Raw genomic sequence first — 16,692 nt, 5'->3', positions numbered from 1 at the left:
CCCTAAAGTTTTGTATATGGCCATTGTGAGTTCTTGGCTTTTGGGTTAAGTTAGGGGTGTATACGTGCGTTCACTGCATTGTACTCACTCTCAAAGTCTTACTGGGTAGTCAGAGCAACAGTACACCGCTAAGATCACTACAACACGCACGCAACGATCGCTCGCGCAAACACCTCATACTGTACATGTTTGTTTAAAATCGTGGTTCAGGTGACAGAGACAGATGTGTGGTTGTGTGCCGGTTTATATATCAGTGGTTCTCAAGGTGGGATCCGGGGACTCCAGGGGGTCCTTAAGGGGGTTCCAGGGGGTCCTTAAGGGGGTTCCAGGGGGTCCCCAGCAAATCAGTTTTCATGTCCTTGATATGAAAAGGTTTACCACTGTCTTATCGCACGCACGCACGCGCGCACACGCACACACACACACGCACACGCACACGCACACGCACACGCACACACACACACACACACACACAGTGTAGCAAAGCTCTATTCTCTGTGGCATGACAGTGTCACTCGAGTAACGGAACAGATCTCCGCCTAACAACCCGAACACTGCGTCCCATCGATGCCTTGCTTGGGTTGTTGTAACTTTTGGCCTTTTTGGTCATTTCTCTTTGGGTTTAATGTAGGCAAACCCATAAAAATGGGTCCCCGATCCAGTGTTTGGGAATCATCCTTATACACTACCATGTGACAGAGTACCTACACCTGCCCCGACTGGCATGCTGCTCACTCACTCACACCATCACCTGCTCACACAACTCAAACAACTCCACCCCGATCACACGTTCAAAATGCAACATTCTATATCCATCAAGTGTCTGGGTCTTACAGTATGTGTGGTTAATGGTCGTGCCAGGGTGCAGAAGTGGCACAACTGGTTGGGAAACACTGAAAATCAAACCAAAATAAAGGTTTTCTAACTGTAAATGTACCTGAGATACTTGATAAGCATACACACATTCACACAACAACAGATCAACACTACTGTAACTCTGTTCAAACCAATGTGTGGAACATTTGAATTGTTCCATACGAAGTTTTAGTAAAAGATCATAATATACAAAGAACAATACCTAAAATATATTAGAAAAAATATTTTTTTTGCAATATTTCGTTTTGAATGTATACAACAACCAAATGACTTAACTTGAGTTATCTTTTTTTTCTCGTCATTATAAATACCTATATATTTTAAAGTTGTTTAAAAGCCCGTTCTATCCATGGCTTTTAGACTACACTCACGGGATGTTCCCTTGTGGCTCAGCCAGTTAGTGCACACAGACCTCTATGCTCCTTGTGAGTGCGAGGACTCGGGTTTGAATCCGACCCCCCATCTTGTCTCTCCTCTCTCTCTCTCTCTGCCCTTGGTTTCCTGTCTCTTTACACTGAACTATCTGAAATAAAGCATGGGGGGAGGGGGTAAAGAAATATAAATAAAATAACATAACTAAAACTATACTCGTTGGTAGTGATCTTTTGTTCCAGAGCAATAAGTGACTTCATAATGGGAGCAAGGGAACCACAGTCACACAATTCAGTGAACTCTACACTTGAAACTTGATTTAAAAGTCAAACTTTGATTAAACCCACAAATTAAAATAAATAAATAAAACTATATATATATATATATATATATATATATATATATATATATATGGTATGTATGTGCGCTTTCGGGCAGGGTCAAGTTAACTCCAAAATGTATGTACTGTATGTATGTATCTGTGTGTGTGTGTGTGTGTATACAGTATATAGGGCGCGCACACACACATAAACACACAAACACACATGCCCGACAGCGACAAATATATAATAATCTAATGCAAAGATCCACTGTCATCAATAACATGGATGACGTAACATGACACAAGTTACAAGGACTGGAATTAAGCATTATTACCCATAATTCATAGAGAAACAGACACACATAGTGAAGCATGCGTCAAGCAAGTGCGATCATCAGAGTTCTAAATACAAGTCCTCCCGGTAGTGGTGTCTCCCATGACTGACTAAAGGTCTAATGCAAACTGGGATGGACACATGTCCATACTCCATTCACTTCTGGTAGAAATCTTGACTTTTTTTAGTATATAAAAAAAAAAATATATAAAATGTACCAAGCTTCAAAGTGTTTGGGTTGTTAAAATAAATCCTTTGTACTTTTGTAGTTTAGCATTTTTAATTTGGCAGCATGAGCACATACCAGAAGGTGTTTTCCATTAACAACGTATTGAAAAAGTGTCATAAAAATAGTATAAAAAAATGCCCAACCCTAAATGCACGCCAAAAAGTCCCCAAAGCAGGGAATTATAATTATGCTGCAAGTGGTTGCTGGCAGAGTTTTTCTCCTAAAGGGGGAATAAACAATAAAGAGCCCACCGTTTCTCTTTGTGGCCTTAAGAAAGCTCAAATTAAACACATTAAGTGTCCTGTGCATCCCTCATTAAATTAAACTAGTGGCCTATGGAGTGGGATGTCAAGTGGCCACTTCTACAAGCGATATAGACTTCGTTGTAGAGCCGGTGTCTCATGCTGAAAATCGTCGACGTACAAGCTCGCCGCACGTTTTGAGCCTGTGATATAGGCGATTTTCAGCCCAAAATTCTGACCCGGGTCTGAGTGTTGTTGTTACTGTTGGCTTCGTGGAACTGCCCTCCGTTATTGTTCCCTTGTGCCATTTTGGCATCCCTCATTGCATTAAACTTGGATCTCACCAAAGTTGGTTCCTCTGAAACGCTGTGGAGTTTCTGTGGAACTAGCAAAATAAACTGAGAAGGTTTTTAACCAGCGCGCTGGTGAGCGTACTGTCTGACGGGAGGGAAGCTCTCTCCGTTCCGTTCCTCTCTTTGTGGTCCTCATGTGAACAGCAGGGTCCGCTTGGTGGAGGAGGTCTCTTTGTGGTCCTCATGTGAACAGCAGGGTCTGCTTGGTGGAGGTGGTCTCGTCCACCAGGGCCTGGACCGTGATGCTCACCTTCACCATGCCCTTCTCCTCCAGAATGTGGTGGGGGAGACACAACTGGCCCTGGGAAAACAACGATTGCAGGACACGCAGGACACACACACACACACACACACACACACACACACACACACACACACACACACACACACACACACACACACACACACACACACACACACACACACACACACACACACACACACACACACACACACACACACACACACACACACACACACACACACACAGTGAGAGAGAGGTAGACCAGGACGACATTAGAAATGACCAAATGAACGAGGACCGCTATTTATCATGAACCAAGTGTTTGTGTATTGCATGTGTGTGTGTGTGTGCATGGGTTCACCTTGTCTACACAGTACACACCAAGCCAAGGGTTTCCTAACTTTTCAGCGCACGACCCCAAAATAATGCTGCCATTGACTCGTGACCCCGGAGGTAATTTTATGCAAATAAGCATGCACATTTGAAAGCACATGTAATGTATCAGGGCTATGTAGGGGTTTTGTAACAATCATAGTTAAAATGTATTTGAAATCATTTTTACATTGTATTTCACTCATTCTATTCAGGTGTGTAAAATATTTTTGATGACCCAAAATAATTTCGGGGCAGGCCCGTCTAGAGTTTAAAATGGAAAGGTATCAGTCAAAAGGGAGACATCGAAGAGGAAGGATGGATGGATGGGGAACGATCAACATATGGAATGTCATATCGTCGCAAAGCTTGTCGACATTCGAATGTACAACTGCATATACAAGGCGTGTCCCAGTGCAGACTGAAGTTGAAGAACTGGAGAGTAGAAAATACTTCTGTTCCAAATGCCAAAAAACCTTTACAGACTTTAAAAACAGACTTCTACTGAAGATCAAAATAGAAGACTCTACGGACGAACTATGACATGCTTCCAGGAAACCGCTGAGGTCCTGCTGGGTCACAATGTACAGTCACTGGCAGAACTCAGAGACACCAATGGGACTGCATTCGAAAATGTCTTTCAAAAAGTAATCTCTACCAGGCATGTCTTCATAAACAAAGTCAAACTGGAGACATACAACAATAACAATCAACTGGAGACCATAGTAATGGAAATCCAACCAGAGGATAGAGATCTCAACGGGGCCTAAATTGGGTGGCCTGAGGCCGCGCCTGGCACACATTTTACCCCCTAAAACTTGCCCGAAAACTTGAACAAACAAAAAAATAAACGTGAATTAAAAATCACACCCGTGTGAAGTGAGGGGCGCTAATATATTAAAGTCTAACTCATGTTGATTAGGTGATGTAATGGTGATGTAAAACAAACGGTGCCAACACAAACATTAAATGCCATTAACAATAAAGAGACAATATGACGTACATTTCCCTTCATTGTCAATGGCGTTTTTAAAACAAACATTGAACTAAAAACAAACATTAAAAAAAGGGGAAAAAAAGTTCCAGCTGATACCCCAATACAATCCCTGTAATGCCCATATATGGAGATCCCTGCCTGTGATCAATATTAAGCCCATATATGGGAATGCCAATATATGATCATAATGTGACAGTCTCATGATAACCACTGTGGTTGCCGCAAAGGTCACAGTTATGGAATCATCACGATGACCTGGGCACCTGGGGGCTTGCCTGGGGTGTGTGACGGGAATTGTGGGTTATGTCAGGGGTTCTCAACCTTTTTGGCCGGGGACCCCCAAATATGCTTTGGCCATGTCTCGCGACCCGCGCTTCGCCCCCTCCCCACCCCCAATACAAGTTGACTGCTACAATAACCTTAATAATAGAGAAAATATATACTAAAACCAGATATAATCATTAAGGAAAGTTTATGCATGCACTATGTGTACTGTGTAAACTCTCAATTTCCATTTTCCAGCCATTCAGTTGCACAAAAAAAAACCCAGAGGGGTCGCGACCCACAGGTTGAGAACCCCTGGTTTATGTGACAAAAACGCAAGATTTCAGTTATCTGCGACGTTCGGTCGCAATAAGGTGAAGAGAATAGAAGAGAATAGCATTAGTACATCATTGGAGGTATCTAAGTAGACTTTAGACACAAGCGGTGGACCAGCTTCGCTCCCTCCACCAGTAAGAAGAGATACCCTACCTACAAGCTATAAGGCTTCCTCAAATAGGAGCCCTTATAGCTTCTCTGACAGTCTGACCGTTTGCAAAGAAATAACTGATCTACATTGCTTTGTCACTTATAAATGTGTTCTTTTTGGCAAGTGATGGACATGACATCAGGTCAAAGAACCGACTACATCCCCAAATCACACATTTATTACCTCAAGTCTTTCACACTGTCAATTATCATACACAAGTCATAAAAATATCCCCACTGCGCCCCACGTCCATTCATATTGTTGCGAAAAGAGTTAAAAATAAATACTTATGGCAGCAAGTACAAAGTCCAAGTGTTATTTTTCAGGATGAATGGGACGTGGCGTCCTGACATTCATCAGTAGTTCATCATGGACACAGCAGCACGGCTGATCCTCTATTCTACACATTATCAAACCCTCAAAGACAAATCGCTTTAAATTACATTTGATTCGATAAAATTATTCTGTCTAATAGCCCTTCAAATGTTCAAGATCAACCTTCAAAACAAACATGACATTGCATATCAAGTTACAGCATAATCATTTGTCGTGAATTTAATGACTTAAAGATTTCTTTATGGGCATCCATCGCCCGTCTTCAGGTAACTGAGGAGAACATTATGAAAACAACCTAAAACAAACCTATGCACTCTTCTGCTGAACACCGCACTCATTTCAATGTACTGTACGTGTCACACCGAGAAAGGTTTATGGTTAAAACAGTTTAGTGCTCAAAATTACATTAAAATAGTCTTAACTAATGAAACATGGCGTCCATTTGCCTTATTGCACATCAACATAAGACATTAAGAAGTTAGAAGAAAAATAATAAAGTAGAATATATTATGTGGTGCCACAGACGACTTGAAACTTTATGGGACTCTGTCCAGGAGTCATGTGCTTACTAGGGATGGGACGATGTGAAAATTGCATTTCACGATTGTGGCAAAATAAGTTGTGATTATCAAAAGGTGCTTAAAATTTAAAATAGCACTTTTGTCAATCACTTGACACCCCCAGCATCCCTATTCCCTAATTGTCAAATTTACGTTGCAGCGCGTTGCTAGCTTGTAGATCTGCTATTTTTGGCGAATCGATTTGTGTAGTGAAATAGGAGCATATCAAATGTGATCTTTACAGGTCCGTTTTATAGCATAGAGGATTTAAGTGGTACTGAATTTGCAGCGCAACAAAAGTTAATTCCTACTGATGGAGGCCAATTTCATGATTTTTTTTTTTAAGATATATTTTTTGTGGCTTTCGCCTTTATTTTCTTTTTTATAGAGGGATAGGTATACAGTAGGCTGACAGGAAATGGGGAGAGAGATGGGGGGATGACATGCAGTAAAGGCCGTCGGGATCGGGAGTCGAACCCGCGGCACACTGCCAGACTGGATTACCAGCCAAGGTGCCCAGACGGCTACGCCAGCTGCCCGGGCCGCCAATTTCATGATTAATTAAAATCTCTATGATAGGATTATCTTTTCCCCACAATTATCCTCCCATCCTTAGTGCTTGCTTACCCAGTCGAGTGTGGTATACAGGATTCTCCATGAGACCATTTAAATTAAGCAAAAAGTGGTTATTTTCTAGACTGTAAACTGTCACTTTCCAATGACTATTATACCGTGAATCATTCTGGTGAAGATGCCACCTACTGTAGCAACAACATGATAGAGGGATTAAGATCTAAATGTGACATGGAATGCAATAGACTAACAGTAAACTCTTGCCAACTAGCTTGCGTTCCTCAAGACTGAGTAATCATTGGAGTTACACCACCATATTGGAAGATTATCTTTCCACTTCACAGGAATAATGTTCTTTTTGGCGACACCCTAGTGCAACTGAATATAATTTAGCCTTAATGGAGGTAATCAACACCAGCCACGGCGGTGAATTTCAGCTGGTGAATTGCAGCCACGTACTGGACAGAACCCAGTTCCCACCCAGCGTGCAAATCTTACAGGAATTTTATCATTTCTTCCTTTCTGACAAAATAAACACCAGAACTCACTATAATTATTACTGGATCCAATTATACTTTCCCCCCTCGATAAGCTAATCACAGCAAATAGAATAAAGAAGCTTATTTCTTGCCAAGGAGAGAGAGGAGATAACAATAATTATGATGATTGCTTCCAACAAGGGGGTTCATCTTAACCACTGGTACTGGTCATTCTGTGACAGACCTCTACAATTATATAATAAATACATGTTTTCTTTGCATTTTGGCTAATATAAGGAGGAAAAAGGTGAACAAAAACAATGAATTAATCAACATTTTGCGGGCAGAACTAGTCAAAGAATCCCTGCAGCATCACATGGATGCAATATGACTCCGAGTACACCTTACTGCTCCATACTCTCAGGTCCAAGTGTTTTGAGCGTATCCGTTATTATATATTTTTGGTGGCAAAAAACACAATGCTGCTGTGAGTAAATATCGCCCTCTGCAGGACTCAAGAGGAGCAGCAAAAGAAACAGAAAAGAAGAGCAGGAGAGAGAGAGAGAAGCACTGAGCCATGCTAAGCGGGGCAGGACGGGACATTTTAATGTCTACTCAGACCTTGGGTACTCAGTCCTTTACGTCAGTGGTACCCAAACCTTTTCAAGTCAAGGACCCCCAAATTGACACTAATTACGCCACAAACCCCCTTTTGAAGAGATAATGCCAGGGACCCCCATCCGAGAAGATTTTCACGGCTAGTAATTCTCAATCCGTTTAATTTCAAGGACCCGCAGTTTGACATGCATTAGTCTACGGACCCCCATTTAATGGCTTTTCTATCTCTGGGACCCCCAATATTGTAAAATCAATGTTAATTTAACTCTGAGAGTGTACAAATGCAACCAATTGGACCCCCTAGAGTAGACCTTAAAATGAAGTGTTTTTATGTGCCCCTTTAAGTGTGTGCGTGTGTGGGGGGGTCATCCATCGCCTCGGTTACGTCAGTTCGCTCCAGCTATAGGCCACAAACAGCAGGACGAGGCAGAACAGGTGCACCAAGCTGGACGCCACCACGTCCCAGATCTGCCAGGTCGCCGGTGGCGTCTGTGTGGTGGCGGTGACCAGCGAGGGAGGGGTCTCTTTCAGCACGCCGCCGGGGGGGGCTGCCGGTGGAGCTGCTTCTTCTTCCTCCTCCTCCGCTCGTTTCCTGTCTACCTCATCCTCATCGCCACCACTGTCTCGCTTAGCGTCCCATTCCCCGTCCTTCCTTTCCGGAGGAAAGAGGAGGAGGGGGGGCGTCTCCCCCAGGGAGACCAGCGCCCGCACGGCGGCGCGGACGGGCCGCAGGCGGCACTGGATGATGTCATAAGGCGAGCAGAGAGACGACTGATGAGATGTGGTGTGTAACCGAGAGAGAGAGAAGATGGAGGTGTAGAGAGGGATGAGATGTGGTGTGTAACCGAGAGAGAGAGAGACAGAGGGAGGGAGAGAGAGAGAAGATGGAGGTGTAGAGAGGGATGAGATGTGGTGTGTAACCGAGAGAGAGAGATGAGATGTGGTGTGTAACCGAGAGAGAGAGAGACAGAGGGAGGGAGAGAGAGAGAAGATGGAGGTGTAGAGAGGGATGAGATGTGGTGTGTAACCGAGAGAGAGAGAGAGAGAGAGAGAGACAGAGGGAGGGAGAGAGAGAGAAGATGGAGGTGTAGAGAGGGATGATATGTGGTGTGTAACCGAGAGAGAGAGCGAGAGAGACAGAGGGAGGGAGGGAGGGAGAGAGAGAAGATGGAGAAGTAGAGAGGGATGAAATAAATGTGGTGTGTAACCGAGAGAGAGAGAGAGAGAGAGAGAGAGAGAGAGAGAGAGAGAGAGAGAGAGAGAGAGAGAGAGAGAGAGAGCATGGGGAGGAGGAGAGAGGGATGAAATGTGGTGTATAACCGAGAGAGAGAAGATGGGGAGGACGAGGAGGATGAGGAAGAATGACAGGAGGAATGAGAGGAGTCCCGAGTGAGAAAACAAAATAATACATGTTTGTGAGGGAGCGAGGGAAGGAGGGAACGGGGAAACAATTGACCACAAAAGAGAGAAAACAACAACAACGTTGAGGGGGAAAGGGAGAAGTGGAGGAAGAGAGGAAATGAAGGGATAACGGGAAGAAACGAGGGACGTAAAGAGGACGCAAGAAAGGAGGAAATGTTTGTCAAGACAGGTAAAACACAGAAAGAAGAATGGAACAGTGTTGGTTAGAAGGGGAGGAAGAGGCGTAGAGAGTCGGACAACAAGAAGACAAATAGAGTGGTGAGGATGAAAAACAGGCAGAGAAGGGCGACATTGACGATGACAAGACAGCAACAGAGGAAACATAAAGAAGAGGAAGTGTGTGTGTGTGTGTGTGTGTGTGTGTGTGTGTGTGTGTGTGTGTGTGTGTGTGTGTGTGCGCACACGTGCGTGTGATTCATGGTGTGACGAAGGTCCCAGTGAAGAGAAGGTTGTGGAATGGAAATAGGAAGATTGATATGGTGAAACACCACGAAAGAATGAATAGAATCAGAACAGAATGGAATAGAATAGGCAAACAAATCAAGAAACCCAGAAAGTAATGGCACAAAGGAAAATGTATTAAAGATAATATAAAAACAAAACAAAAAAGAAAAGAAAATAATAACGGAGGTGGGAATTGGATGAATTGCATAAAAACAACCAATAAAATGAATGGTGACGCAGAAGAGGAAGAGGAGCGGGAGGGGGGGGGGGGGGGGGGGTGGAGAGAAGAGTTGCGATCCAGCCAGTAAACAGAGAGAAAGAAGAAGAGAAGGCAGGTGGTTAACACACGGCACAAAGTTCAAGGGTCACGCAGACAAGAGTGTGCATGTGGGCGGGAGCATGGTAGGGTGAGCATGGGACATGGGAGGTAGAAGAGCAGGCCTGCTTCCAGAGAGAATCCATGTGACCACATAATAATGCACACTTTTCAGTTGTTGTTATTATTTCAAGGACTCCCATACTATAACTGTCAGAGTTACAGACCTGTAAGGGGCCATTTGGATCCCCTTCAAGTAACCATGAGGGTCCCCCCACTTTGAGAACCAGTGGTTTTTAACCAAATTTGATGTATGTTATATTTATATATACAGTATATCCTCTCCTATACACAGGTTTAATGTTTGTATTTAGTTCAATGTTTGTTTTGTAAACGCCATTGACAATGAAGGGAACATTCACGTCATAATGTAACTCATTACGTCATATTGTCTCTTTATTGTTAATGGCATTTAATGTTTGTGTTGGCACCGTTGGTTTAACATCACCTAATCAACATGAGTTATACTTTATTAGCGCCCCTCACTTCACACGGGGGTGATTTCTTTTCTTCCATAATCAATACTTTACAGAATGTACCTGCACAATGTTTGTCGATGTTAGTTAAAACTCACAGTATCGCTAAAAGCCCTCTTCATGCTACAATTCATGTTCAAAGTGCACTTTTAAGGAACTATTGAGAGCATTGAGTGGGTGCAATTACCTTTTACATTGTTTTCCACATAATTTTAACATGAAACATGCATGTTTGCATTTCTTTTAAATGCAGAGATCTACAAAAAAAATCATACACTGCATACTCTCATATACATCTTTTTTTTGAGTGGTGTAAACCACTCCTACAACTGGCTTTGTTAGTTTACGTGTCTGTTCGTACCAAACTGGCTTTGTTAGTTTACGTGTCTGTTCGTACCAAAAAATGAGCATGGTTGCTATGGTCACCCAGTTCACACGGGTGTGATTTCATTACGTCAGACATTACGTCAGACCACAGTTGATCAGTCTATATAAGACCTTACACCACTCAGTTCACACGGGTGTGATTTTTTAAGACAGTGGCAGTCTGTGCTAATGGCTAGAAGTTAAAATGAGGTATAATTGTCCTATATTTCTTTGCTGTCTTTCTCTCCCTCTCGCCTTTCTCAAACTCTCTCGGGAAGCAGACCGTGCCCAGTGTGGGATATGAGATGTCAACAAGCAATGTTAGAAGCAGAAGGATGCCAGTACCAGTGTGGTCAGCCAGGGTTGCGACAGGACAGGGCAGCCCGTTAGCTTGCAGAAGCTTCAGTAACTGCGCGGCGGTCAGTAGGGCCTACAGATGCGTGCCACCACCACCGCGTGTGTTAAGCCAGGCAGCAACATATGCACACTGTAGGGCCTTGGAGACGCAGGCGATACTGTTAGCGAGGTTAGCTAGCAACACACACATTAAGAGAGCCTCAAAGCCAGGCAGCCAGCAAGCAAGGAATGGAAATCCAAAGTTCACGCATCATCACGTCCAAATTCACTTGGACTCATTCAAGGTGAAGCTGATGCTTCTCAAACATACAAGCACGTGACTCAAGACCACAGTGAATAGAAATGTCATTCTTTTGTGTTATCCCCGATGACAGTGAAATTGAAGTACAACTGGTCCCTGCAAAATGATGAATTCCCTAGCAATACTTTCTATTTATCACTAAATGACCGGTTCGCTGTTAATACAGCATTATTATACAGCATGGACTCATTCCTCAGTCCTAGAAAGTATTACTAAATTCTTACCAATATTTACAGCGTCTAAATGAACAAGACGACTGTTTAAAATGCAATAAGATATAATAATAGTAGTATGGTATTTTCAGGAGTCAGAGAGAACCATAACAGTAGATGAAATAAAGTTTTAATTGATAGTTACTTTATGGGGCTATGAGTTATTTCTTTATCAGTAACAAATACACAATTGTACACACACACACACACACACACACACACACACACACACACACACACACACACACACACACACACACACACACACACACACACACACACACACACACACACACACACACACACACACACACACACACACACACACACACATCTCAACTGTTCAGTGGAGATGTTTTGAAACAGACAGACAGACGGTCTACAATGAAACTGTGTACGGTGTCTCACACTGCAGGAGCTACAGTATGTACCTAACTGCAATGATGACTTGTTGCGATGTGGAGCAAGCTCAAAGCTACATATAGGCGACGACAACAGCTCTGTGTGGTACGATGCAGCCATGATGAGTCAGTCATCTCTTAACGACTGTGTCAGTGATGATGTGTCAGCGATGTCAGTTGATTTAGAATCAGCAGAACTTTGTTATACCCTCCAGAGTGAAGTTGCCCTTAAAAACTGAACAAGAACCGGGTTCCTTTAAGGCCTGTTACAATTATTACATAATCCTCCAATCGCTATTATTTGCGATGATCGCTATTATTTTGTAATAATCGTCATAATCGTTTCCATGTTGAAAAGGTTTCATACACTGCAAAAAACAGCAGATCTACAAGCTTACAGCACGACACTTTGTGACACATTCTAAGCTTGTAGATCATCGATTTCGGCAGTATCTTTGTGCAATGTTTTTATGACCAGGCAAACATATTCTTTATTCATATTATGTTCTAATGTTCAATGCTTAACAAAATTAAATTAATCGCAATTGGCAATTAATCACCAACTTACATTTGTAATCGTGACAGCCCGAGGCCTTTCCTAAACCGATTTGTGTCAGTTGAGCAGGCGCTTTACTCTTTTCCTTTCATGATGTCATAGATTTAAAAAGCGGTATTGTTTTTATATACACATTTTGTGTCTCTTCAGCTTTAGCTGTTGTCAACAGTGGAAACTATCCCTTCGCTAAACCCCACCCCAAAATCGATTGTCCAATGCCAATCCACATAGTTTAGCAACCGTTGCTAAGAATGGCAAGCTTTTATCACCTCATACTGTAGCTGTCATTGTCAATGTAATTTTGCATGGCTGTGTTGTTGAACACATACACAGGTTAATGTCTGCAAAGTTACATGACTGAGCCACCCAGGTGATGGCAAAAATATTGTTAATCACGTAGTCTTACAGTGCATTACGTGAAAACTCCTGTCGAACGGTCGCAAGTTGAATTAAGTTGGATACCATTTCTCCCTCAAACATTTCCTTGTATTTATAGTTTATTGAAATAATGTAATGCACATTTGTCCAGTGCATAGCTTACTGCAGGCCTGGCTGACTAGATTTAGATGACATATTGAAGCTCTTGCTACCGAAATGATCGATTATTTATATGAGAAATCCCATAATTTAACGTGCATCTCAATGGAAAGGAAAGCTTGCCATCTGTCCTCTCGTAGTAACCGTTGCTAACGTGCCTATTGGACAAGGACGGGTTGGGGAGGGACTTAGAGAAGGGCTAATTAGGAACAGAATCCCCAGTTCATGGTCTATAGGCAACTTGACTATACCAGCTCTGTGTGGAGGTGGGCGGGACCGCTGTGTCGAAGGGGGCGTGTCTTACCTCGGGCACGCCCATTTTCCGGCACGCGTCCAGGAAGTTCTCCACGTTTCTCCTACATTTGGCCATGCTGAGCTTAGGCTGGGGGGGGAAGCACACGCACGCACGCACACACACACACACGCACACACACACACACACACACACACACACACACACACACACACACACACACACACACACACACACACACACACACACACACACACACACACACACACACACACACACACACACACACACACACACACACACACACGCACGCACACAAATGTACTTGAGTAAAAGTGTTTTTACTTAAAATATACTTAAAGTAGAAAGTAGTCATTATGCAGTATTCAAATGTGTAAAAATCTTTTGAAAATAACTGTGACGCATGTGAGCTTGTAGATCGGCTATTTTCAAATGGCCAAATTGAATATAGGGCTGAAGTGGGTAATGTATGTTTTGTAATAATAATCAAAGTACAAAGTAACTAGTAACTACTAACTAGTAACTAAACTAAAGTTTTTAAATAAATGCAGTGGAGTAAAAGTACAATATTTGAATCTGAGATGTAGTGGAGTAGAAGTATTGGAAATACAGTATAATACAGGTATAGTACTTAAGTAAATTGACTTTCCACCACTGCTGTTAATGTCATAGTTGGTGGCACAGTGCATTTATAATACAACCAATACACAAGGATATAGACGACGTACCACAGCAGGCGAGGGCACGTGGATACTGGCGACAGAGCGAGGCCGAATGTGATTGGCCAGGTGGCAGAGCACCACCCCATCCATGAGGGAGGAGCCTAAATCTTCAGGAAGTACGACCTTTAGTCGGCTCTCTATGCTCTGCAGAGGGAGAGAGTAGGAGGTGAGGGGAGGTTGCAGAGTACACGCCCACGCACGCACGAACACACACACGCACGCACGCACGCACCTTTCTAGTGTAGCGGATTCGAATGCCATCAATGCATTAAAAGGACAAAATTACATTTAATCAGAGCATTGCATGCTGCAGTAGACGTGTCTACTGACCTACAGCAACTGCCTCCAGTGCAAAACGTTATATTGTGACGTTTTGGAGAAATTCAGTGTGTTGATCACGGCTCCTGTTTTGACAGCGACCACGCGCTCTGTCCGACATTACTAACCCCAACACTAAATCTAACCCGTTACCCTAACCTCAGTCGTAGCCGGCCACGTAAGTCCCCTAACCTCATATCCGTTTTAACCAGCCACGTAAGTCCCCTAACCTCATATCCGTTTTAACCAGCCACGTAAGTCCTCAAACCTCATATCAGTCTTAACCAGCCACGTCAAATCCCCAAACCTCATATCAGTTTCAACCAGCCACGTTAAGTCCCCTAACCTCATATCAGTCTTAACCAGCCACGTCAAGTCCCCTAACCTCATATCAGTCTTAACCGGCCACATAAGTCCCCTAACCTCATATCAGTCTTAACCGGCCACATAAGTCCCCTAACCTCATATCAGTCTTAACCGGCCACATAAGTCCCCTAACCTCATATCAGTCTTAACCGGCCACATAAGTCAAATGGGGGTGAGCCTCAATGCTCTTTTCGAGAATAAATAAAGGTTTCAATCAAATCAACTCAAGTCCTCACATCTCTGAGTTGCTCCATGAGCTCCAGCTCCTCTCGAAGCTGCTCCATCTTCCGTCTCATGGTGAACTGAGGATCCATGGCCTCCAGACTCTTGTGGTGGCTCCGCAGGAAAACTGCCCCCGACAGGCCATAGGAGAGAACAACAACAACAACAGCAATTGTTATTTTTTTTAAATTAATTTAATATTTAATATAATAATAATAATAATATAATATATTTATGAAAATATTTAAAGACAAATAAGTCACAAAATCCTCTCTACAGTATTGTGTACGGATCCTTTTGGTTCTATTTCTACACATTTTGTGCACTAAGAGTAATGGTCCGTTCAGACGGGGAGCGGGTGACGCAGGCGATCTGGATCAACGACAGCTCTGCTCCAGGTCTGCTCATAAGGGGCACGGGACGCGTAGCGTAAAAAAAGAGAAAAAAAAACTCACCACCAACTACTCAGCCGCGGGCGTGTGCACGTCACGAAACGAGCACGCGAGCGACTATTTCACGGAAATACGCTTGCGTTGTCGCCCCTCAACTTCTCAGCGCATCCAACATAAATGCACGCCTCTCGTTGAAAATGAATTACTAGGCGCGTCTGAAAGGACCTTTACTCTTTTCACACTTTCACACAAAGTGAGAGAAATACTGAAGTGAAAACAAACGTTTGTTTAAAAACAACGGCTTTTCACAACCATCTCCATACACACTGTTACATACAGCACTTCACTTATTCACTGACACGGAAAACCCTGTTTTTGGCACGATGAAAGATGCACAAGTGCTTATGTAAGTGTGCATGTGAGAGTGCTCATGCATGCATGCGTACAGTATTCCACTGTCACAGGAGCAGTCATGTGCGCACGGCGACGTCAGCTCACTTCAGGCTCCGTTTCGTTCACACCACAATGCACAGTCCCGACTCCCCAGATCCAATGACTAATACTCAATATTCAGAGTATTTATGGAAAGAAAAAGATATTTTTTTGCCATTTCTACTGCATTGTGTGTTTTCCCCAGTCATCAATGTCTCCAGTGTCTGGGACATTGTTTGTGCATGGTTTAAATCATTTTACAACATTTTACATGTAGAAATAGCCAGCTATATGGAGTTTTGGCCCAGATTAGTGTATGCATTTGTGTGCGCGTCTGCGGCTAAGGTCATAAACCAGCATCAATTCTCCAGTAACAAATGGAAATCTAGCCCTGAATATATTTCCAATTAAAACCCTCCACAGTTCCTCCAGGCTATGACCAGTGTCCTGGAATTCTGGATCAATCAGTGATTGACGAGGCAATAGGAGTCAGAGACAATATTCTAGGTGGTGATGATTACATGGATTAAAGAGAAATAAATTATGACCACTGAAAACAACCAGGTCATAAAGTGTGATTTGTGAAACAGAGTGAAAGGAGGATCAATGTTTCCTAAAGCAATTTGTAAAGGTATGTTTTAATAATATTGCTGTTCTACAGCCAACCAGGTGAAGACATCACAGATAGATTGGATGGAAGATGCTTCTGAACATATAATCTTAAAATAATAATTGAAAATAGCCCGATCTACAAGCAGACGCATTGAGAGCTTTGCAGCATTCCATAGAAAACCTGCTGGCTTCTATGGAATCCAAATTAATATATATATATATATAGATCACAGTAGGTAGACAGGAAA

The 16,692-nt window shown here is 43.0% G+C and overlaps 1 protein-coding gene across 2 annotated transcripts in view; it reads right to left on the bottom strand.

Moving 5' to 3' along the window:
* Positions 1-1,676: 1,676 nt before the first annotated feature.
* lrch1 (leucine-rich repeats and calponin homology (CH) domain containing 1) overlaps positions 1,677-16,692 on the bottom strand; it is a 63,957-nt gene continuing 48,941 nt past the window's right edge. For both annotated transcript variants that reach the window (XM_079518717.1, XM_079518718.1), the window contains 4 exons: positions 15,023-15,135; positions 14,109-14,246; positions 13,411-13,488; positions 1,677-3,029 (listed from right to left, as the gene is read on the bottom strand). In XM_079518717.1, the coding sequence (XP_079374843.1) occupies positions 2,910-3,029; positions 13,411-13,488; positions 14,109-14,246; positions 15,023-15,135 (449 nt within the window). In that variant the 3' untranslated portion in view covers positions 1,677-2,909. The remainder of the gene's footprint in view (positions 3,030-13,410; positions 13,489-14,108; positions 14,247-15,022; positions 15,136-16,692) is intronic.

Source organism: Electrona antarctica, assembly GCF_951216825.1.
Source record: "Electrona antarctica genome assembly, chromosome: 13".
Lineage (NCBI taxonomy): Eukaryota > Metazoa > Chordata > Actinopteri > Myctophiformes > Myctophidae > Electrona > Electrona antarctica.
Note: the sequence above shows the minus strand (reverse complement) of the source record. Positions and strands in the feature narration are given on the sequence as shown.